The sequence below is a fragment of the Varroa jacobsoni genome, unplaced genomic scaffold, assembly GCF_002532875.2.
Source record: "Varroa jacobsoni isolate VJ856 unplaced genomic scaffold, vjacob_1.0 scaffold_766, whole genome shotgun sequence".
Lineage (NCBI taxonomy): Eukaryota > Metazoa > Arthropoda > Arachnida > Mesostigmata > Varroidae > Varroa > Varroa jacobsoni.
Window position 1 is genome coordinate 62,813 of NW_019213668.1, and position 7,976 is coordinate 70,788.

Below are 7,976 nucleotides of genomic sequence, written 5' to 3' on the forward strand. Positions count from 1 at the left end.
TTGTAATATGATTGTCTAAGTGTAAGATTAACCGTCGTCCACGCATAAATTAATAACCGTCCAAGGCATAAATTTTTAAAAACCTTATAGCCGTATAAACAATCCATGTAGGCGTGACTACGAAAACAAGATGTTCTACTCCATGAATTCGAAAGAACCCTTTCACAAGCGTTACTTCATGATTCCTTTCTGCGTACTAAACCACACATCACGTCTACGCAAAAAAATATTAGAACGAACTGCACCCTAACTTTAACAAACTATCTTTGATATATCTGAGCACCATACAACCACCATGTGTAGAAGGTGTTGCTCCGTGATAAGTTATCATGAATAGGCCCTTATATGTAATCAATCTAAGTGACTAGAACTGCGCGACTGACAATGGCGTGCATGGGCAATGTGGAGATTCAGATTTCTTTGTTTCCGTAATATTTAAATTGCTTTTATAAGTAAGTAGCTTTAAGTAGACCTAAAACAGTAACCTCAGTCATCATGACCAAACAATATATAAAATAGAATCGAATCGAGTAGCCTGTAAGAGAAGAACTTCGCGTAATGGAGTTTGCTATTTTATTCATGTTCAGTTTCATGTCGGCAGCAAGGTGTTCAATGACTAACGATAGTGCAACTGCAGAGATTACAATGAAGAAAGCTAATCGCGTGGTATAAATCAAATTTTAGGGGAAATGGCTGTATTTTGTAATTTGCTAGTAACTATAAATTCGTTGAATAACTCAGATGATCTTTCGGCTTTACAAAGTGGCAAGCATAATACTTGGATGAAGTAATTTTACATATGTATATATATGAGACACATTTTTTATACCAAATATTACTTTGGATTACAATCCTCTTTGAACCCAGAAAACTCGAGGTTGATTTTATCTTCGGCGATGCTTTTGTAACCTTTCAGAGCTGAAAAATATTTTCGTGAGCCTACTACATGACTAATAGTTGACACGATGACAGCTTTAACATTAAAGGACAACTGATTGATCGAAAGTACTTACACGGACTTTGATTTCTAGTAAAAATGATCTGTCTTTAACAACTTCTATAACTATTCTTCTACTTCTATTCACTGTAATCATAAAATGAGTTTGTTGTGAAGATTATCCTTAAAAATATTGAACAAATTTCATAAAATCTGCTCTATAGGATTCGCGAATTCGGTAACGATTCGTTTCTAGGTCGAAAATGAAAACTGAAAATTTTTTTCATGTTGATATGTAAGCTTGCTGGAATAACCGGGGGTGGGTTCATCAACGGTTTACATACTGAAAAGCTTTTGAAAACTTTAGATATCTGCAAACAAGGCTTTGAAAAATGATTAGTAAAAAGTATGGGCAATGCCATTGCATTGATGCTATTTTGTCAGTACAAATATTCATAACATATTACGAAGTTTCTTTAAATGTGCTGCTAAATAGAATAGTAAGGATAAAATTGCTGTACACGAACTTTGAAAATGGTTTACATTAAGGAACAACTATATCAAATGTATTCTAAGAGCTATGTCGAGGTATAGATTGTATAGTTGAAATTCTATGAAAATATCTTACAAAAAAAATACGTTTGCAAAAAGATACCATAGGGCTAACCCTATAGTAATAAATAAGACATGATATTATATGTGTAAGTGTAGAAGATACCGACTGCTTTCGTGTAAGTCCATGTAATGGCAGCAGCTTTTTACTCGCTTCGGCAAATAAAAGAGACGAAAACTACTGCATTGTTATTCGCATCCCTTTTTAAGCATGACATAAGTTCATGTTTATAACCGTATGCAAGAAATTTATGCTGACGTATTATTTCTACATTATTTCATTATGCATCAACGATTATTTCCACCGCTAAAGCAGTGTCTTCATCTATTTCCTAGGAATTGATGCAGGCGATTCATGCAATGTTCAGGATGCACAAGCCTCAATAAGCATATACATTGGATTACTGATGCTTTCTGAATATATTTGCTTCCAAGTAACAAGCTTTAACCGTTTGCAGTCACATCTTTTATTTAAGACAACAGTCTTAAGAACAAGTAGTTTTGTCTTCGAATGGAGACTCTTGGTCATAACAAACCCTTTCAATATCGCATTAAGGTAGTTTGCTATGACTGATATATCATGGTCACTTTAAACGTGATACCTTTCAAATGAAATTAGAAGCTTTTCAGCGAAGTCTTTAGAGCAAATCCGACAGAATTCAAATTTAGTCGGGCAATTTTGAGTCAAATCGGCAACAAGACTCATTAAGAAGAACCATTAAAACGCCGTCATTGACGGGCTGTGTCCAAAACGTGTTATATTAACAACACAACGGGATTGCGCCAGCTATTACATATGCCCGAGAAATTAATAAATCTATTAGGGAAACGGCGAGGCCACTAGACTTCACCGATGTTTGCCAATGTACAAATATATTTGTCTCTAATAATTTAACATGCACATAAGGTCAAAAATCAAAATGACAGATTTATAACCTGATTAATTTGTTAGAAGGAATGTGCGAAAATGGTATCCGATTATGGCAAGAAGAGCTTGAACTCACAGCATAAGTGAGGAAATGGTATGAGCTAAGTTACATTCGTGTTTTTGTATGTCGAAAGCCTATACATTTAACATAGTTTTGCAACGCTATTTTAATAATGATTCGTAACTTAACATGTATACATATCGACAACACACCTACAGATGTTGCCCCTTGATTTTTCACAAAAAAACCTTATTGTAGACGTTTGCAGGAGAAGCCCTGCTTATCCAGTGTTAGCTCTTATAACGTAATAGGATATAACTGGTTTCCTTTTAACGGGTCACGGTGGTTTATTCTACCTGTTGAAAAATGCCTGATTCAGCTTGGTGTGTAAGGTGCCTGTCTGACTTACTTTGAAGAGTCCCCGATTTGCTCTGATAAGTGTTTTACTTAAAGCGCAAGTTGTTAGGTAACAATGCCTGGCGTCATTCTATGTCGAGGCTGTAAAAACGAAATACCACGAACGAAGTCGTGTTTCTTCGAGTAATGATAATAACTCCATATATGCAATCCTGGCATATGAATTTTTTCTTGATTATTAGCAGTGTTTGTGAGCAATATAAGTGATTTTCTGAATGCCTTATGAATCGATAAGCACTGTTATATAGGACCCTATTTGCAATGACGACCGAAATGTGCCTTGACTGAGAAACAAATGAGCATATTACCTAACATAATTCGTATGTAGCTATGAGATATTTCTCTCGTACGTTCACAAGAACGTTATCAAGAATGCATCGCACGCTTTTATTGTGGAAAATTTATTTATTTGTCGCCTATAATTATACATATAACAGGCGGTCATTACTTCTATCGTTCACTGGATCTTTTGCCAGGCACCACATCAGAAATCATAAATATACTTCCATGCAGGTGTATGTACATCGTTTAAAGACAGAAATCAATTAAGTTTACTAGGAAAACGAATATTTAGCAATTATTAAATTCGTTATTGTCGGTACGAATAATTCTTGACAACCTTATTGTTCATGTGGAATACATGTACAACAACGCAAATCAATGATTCAAGTACCGCTACAGCGTTGATTTATAAAGGTTTTAACAAGTTTCACGCTTTTGAAAAATTAATACTCATTCATTTATTACGCCTTACTTATACCTATATAATGATAAATAGCTAAACATGCCTGCCCGCTACAGATATTATTCAGCCGCGCTCATTCTTCTTGTTTGTCTTTTCATATGTGAGTGAGAAATACTTGCAGTAAAAACGTACTCATACAACATTTTCGCAATTTTTGTCAGAACTCGATAGTAGGCTTGTTACCTTAACATGTTTCAGTTAGCAGCAGTAGGCACTTTCAATTTCAAAACGTTATAGGACTACAAAAACAGGCGACAGATAGTTGGTACGTCTGTGCAAGGCTTTGCCAATGTGCTTCCTTTGTCAGAATTGGAGTATCAAACTGATCCATGTCACCTGACATTCTAATGTGCCACCTGCGGCTGAACTTCACCAAGAATTGTCCGAGCAGCTATGAAGTCCTCGTTATTCACCAGATCCGGCTCCGCGTCGAGAATAACTGGAAAATTATAAAAAATTAAAATATCTCATGTCGTTACCTGAAAGTATGCATAAATAATTTAGAGGGCAAATACATAAAATATACTTTTCTACAAAGGTAAAAAAAATTAAATCTTACCTTTGAGCTCGTCCCATGCTGCATGAAGTCGTTTGCGACAGTCGGGGATCATCATCCGTGATTCTTGGATAACTTTTTCCTGAAGCATTAGAATACAATCGTATTAAAAAGGTAGCTTACTGCAAGTCCGCAACGGAAAGTAACAATTCCAAATAGGCCTTAAATTACTATTATATATGCATATAAGACTTGCTTGTCACCTTTCCTAATGAGTACATTTTTTTCCAAAACAACGCAACCGATATATCGGTACGAGAAAGCTTTTTTCCCCGAAGTTTACCGTTGTAAATCAAATTGTCTTAATTATAGCATGTCAAAAACATCTTTTACAAAAAATGAGTATGTTACTATGAAACATGGTTTTGGTTATGTTATGTGTAGGAGTCCGAAAGATTCCTTTATATAGAGGAATTGATTTTTATCATTTTTAGTAAGTAGATTTAGCCTGGTGAAAAAGTTTTGCGCTGAAGACTTATATCCTTAAAAATGCAAAAATCAATCCCAAAGAATGTGTATAATGCCATACGTCCTCTTCGCAACCATTAATAACGCCGCTGAATTCGGTTATTATTATGACATAAACACTGTAGACGGTCTTTGTGTCTCGATACCTAATTATTAAACGTAAATCGAAAATAAGTTTTGTGTTTCCAACACCGAAAATAAATGCAATATAAATATAGCATTCCGTTCACGTAGTAATATTCTAGCAAAATGCATTGTAACAAAACGTTATGTAAACGATCAACTGATCAAGCTACACACCTGTAACTTGATGCGGCTGTCTTCTTGGCCTTCTTGCTTCATTTTAGCGAGCCTTTCTTCTTCTCGGACGGATTCCTTCTCGTAGGCCACCACCTCTTTGGACAATCGTTTTACAATTCCACTTTTGATTTTGATGGTCCGTAAACGAGGATCCGGTTTCGTAGACATCGCGCGACAACTCGAACTGATTACATACAGATTACGATAAAACCGTACAAATGAACAGATTATTAGAGGTTACCCGCCAAATTCTTGAAACTGGGAGTTGAAAATGGAAGAACACATTGTTTGTTTGTTCATTCGATTTTATCACTAAGATTTATCCTTTTAGTGATCAGCGTTGACAAATCAAGTTAATCGAAGTTTCTCACGAAAAAAGATAAGTATAGTGTAGAAAACCACGGCACTCAAAATTCAATATTTGATGAAATACCTCTACGAAATACGAAACCTGATATATTAATAGCTTCGCTACATTATAGCAAAAAGTCATCTATGTTTGTTGCAATCCATGTAGATACCCTCCCTTTCGTTTAATGTCACCTTAACCGCTAGTTACGATAGCCACGTTTAATAGTATATATAAAAGCCTAAGCAAATATGCATATTTAACTAACTGACACCTTTATGAGCCATTTGTGCACCCAAAAATACACTAGTCGTTCACAACGGAAACGCAGTAATGGAACCATCATTAACACTAATCTACATTGCTTAGCTAATAATTAGATATTATTCCCAGTACCCACGCTAGGACAGTAGTTCGAACAAACGCACTGATTGGATCTTCTATGTCTATGTAGACGGTGGGTTTTTATTGCGAGGTACTTATAGCCGCTATAGCTTCTTAATTCGTTTCTATTTAACCGGTTCGTGTAGAAGTGCTGTCGACTAAAAATCTCGATATCTAAATGCAAATTAATCACCTGACAGGAACATTAGAAATATGGATATGATCATAGCGTATTCTGGTATAGTGCAAGCGCTTTCACAAGTAGATTGTGCCTTAAATTTTTGCCCTTTGTATTTGCCGCTTCCATTAAGTATATAGCATAGTGAACTAATAGCGAACGACGACTCGCTTCTTGACTTACTTGTTCGAGACGCGGCCGCCCGAGTCAAAGGAGTCAATGCTTAACACGCCGGGACCGTATCCACTTCGTTGCAGTTACGCTACCCTACGCAAGTGGTATTAGACGTTAATAATACTCACTGATTGTACAGTATCAGCAAACTGTAGTTTATTAAACGACGCACTTGTGTTTTGCCCGAAAGCGGCTATTTTTGTTGATACCTCAAAGGCCTGGCAAATAAACAGTATTGGTCGCCGTAAGCACCGTCCGAACGTCGAGGCAACGACTACACAATGTTGTAAAACATTTTTTCGTTTATATTGTATGCTTGCGGACGGGAATCAGAACATGATCAGATACTAACATAAACGAAGCTTCACAATGAAATATTAATATTTTTAAATGCCGCAATACATTATGTCTTACTTAAAAAAAAGATTAAAGAGGATAAACTTTTTGTAAGATATAGAGGATCTAAATAAACCCGAACATAGTTTGTCCGGTTACATTTCGGTTTTGACAGGCGACATATGCACACATAAACGATAGAAAAGAAATACGAAATTCTTCTGAGTTTTTTAACTGTATTAACTGAATCATTATTGGGCTGACAGTTAAGGAATAGGATCAGGCCGTCAGAAGCCGTTCTCTCATCTAAGGAATTTCCACAGAGTGGAGAATTATAGTGAGATGATTATAACGTGAAGAAGACAGGTACTCTTCTGTGATTACCTGAAAGTTTTTGGTAATATCTGTACACGACGCCTCAACAGACGTTAAGGCAGCACCAGCTATGACAGCAAAATACTCTCTGCTTTTGGAGCAGTAGTCCAATGGAGGGATTTTCCGTCTGTGTATTTTCTACGATGCTGTCTGGTGTTGTCTCTAATACAGACAAGCGGATCTCAGCTGCTGCTTGTGGTGTTTGTATCGTGAGCGCCGTCTGGCAAATCAACGGCCGTAGTCCGTTCTGTATTTGTCGGACTCCATTTACCGCTAAGTCAGCGGGGCTCTTGGCGCGCGAGCTAGGGAATAGCGAAATCACACAGACTTCTGCAGCAAAACGCGTCAAATCTGTTTGATAAATTTGTAAAGTGCATCTAATCTGGTCTCGAACTTTCATAGATAATAGTCATTAGTTTCACACAGCTAGTTTAACTGGAATTTAAGAGTTTGATTGTGCTGTGGCGGGCTTTGGTATCAAGAATAGTCTTCAAGATAGCAGCGTTCTAATTCATGTTAAAATCTTAGCATTTGCCGAACAAAAATCAAATTGATCAACTAAGGATAGTTCAATTATAGCTGGACGGATTTCCGCGGTTTCTGAGGTTTCAGATTTCTGTGAGGATTTTTATGTTTAACGCACATTCTATTTATTTATATATTTTAATGCAAAATAGCTATAATTATAGTAGAGCTTTATATATGTTATTAGAATATAATAACAGAAGATCCTAACGAGAGGCGTTATATGTCACTGGGGTAAGTCAAACCGTTAAGTTTCCGACTAAACCCGGAACCACCAGTAGAACAATTTAATAGATCTTTCTAGAACTCTGTGTCTGCGTGTTTGTTCATTCACTTATTTATTTGTCCAGCTTGAAGCTTATTGAAGAAGTTAATTTTTGATCAATCGCTAGAGTATTATTCGGAATAGAACCTCGCTTAAAATGGAGCCGATTAGATTATTACATTTTCACGGGCCTCGTTTGTTATTTTATGCCATTGAACATAATGTCAACTTAGGAAAACTGGTTATTGTTCGCAACTTTTTTTTTGCAAGATTCTCTTGTACATGGGGTTGAGGTGCGCTATTTTTAAATAAGGCTTCTGTTACAAAATTTTTTTTACTGGCAAAATGATAGTTGAATACTTACATGGAGATTTATATATGCAATCATGCCTGATACCAATTAAAAGCTCTTGCTCAGCTGAATGG

General features: G+C 36.2%; 1 protein-coding gene across 1 annotated transcript; it reads right to left on the reverse strand.

Moving 5' to 3' along the window:
* Positions 1-3,280: 3,280 nt before the first annotated feature.
* Positions 3,281-6,962, reverse strand: LOC111263443 (tubulin-specific chaperone A). Its single transcript, XM_022838517.2, has 5 exons — positions 6,770-6,962; positions 6,059-6,142; positions 4,965-5,148; positions 4,200-4,278; positions 3,281-4,079 (listed from the first exon to the last, which is right to left on the reverse strand). The coding sequence occupies exons 3-5, from the start codon at positions 5,130-5,132 to the stop codon at positions 3,985-3,987; spliced, it is 342 nt and encodes a 113-aa protein (XP_022694252.1). The 5' UTR covers positions 5,133-5,148; positions 6,059-6,142; positions 6,770-6,962; the 3' UTR covers positions 3,281-3,984.
* Positions 6,963-7,976: the final 1,014 nt, after the last annotated feature.

Excerpts from the sequence above, each read along its gene's own strand:
- LOC111263443 (XM_022838517.2), bottom strand. The coding sequence starts at position 5,132 with ATGTCTACGAAACCGGATCCTCGTTTACGGACCATCAAAATCAAAAGT. Across the intron at positions 4,279-4,964 it reads ACAGCCGCATCAAGTTACAG|GAAAAAGTTATCCAAGAATC; the intron begins GTGTGTAGCTTG and ends CTAATGCTTCAG. Across the intron at positions 4,080-4,199 it reads AGCATGGGACGAGCTCAAAG|TTATTCTCGACGCGGAGCCG; the intron begins GTAAGATTTAAT and ends ATAATTTTCCAG.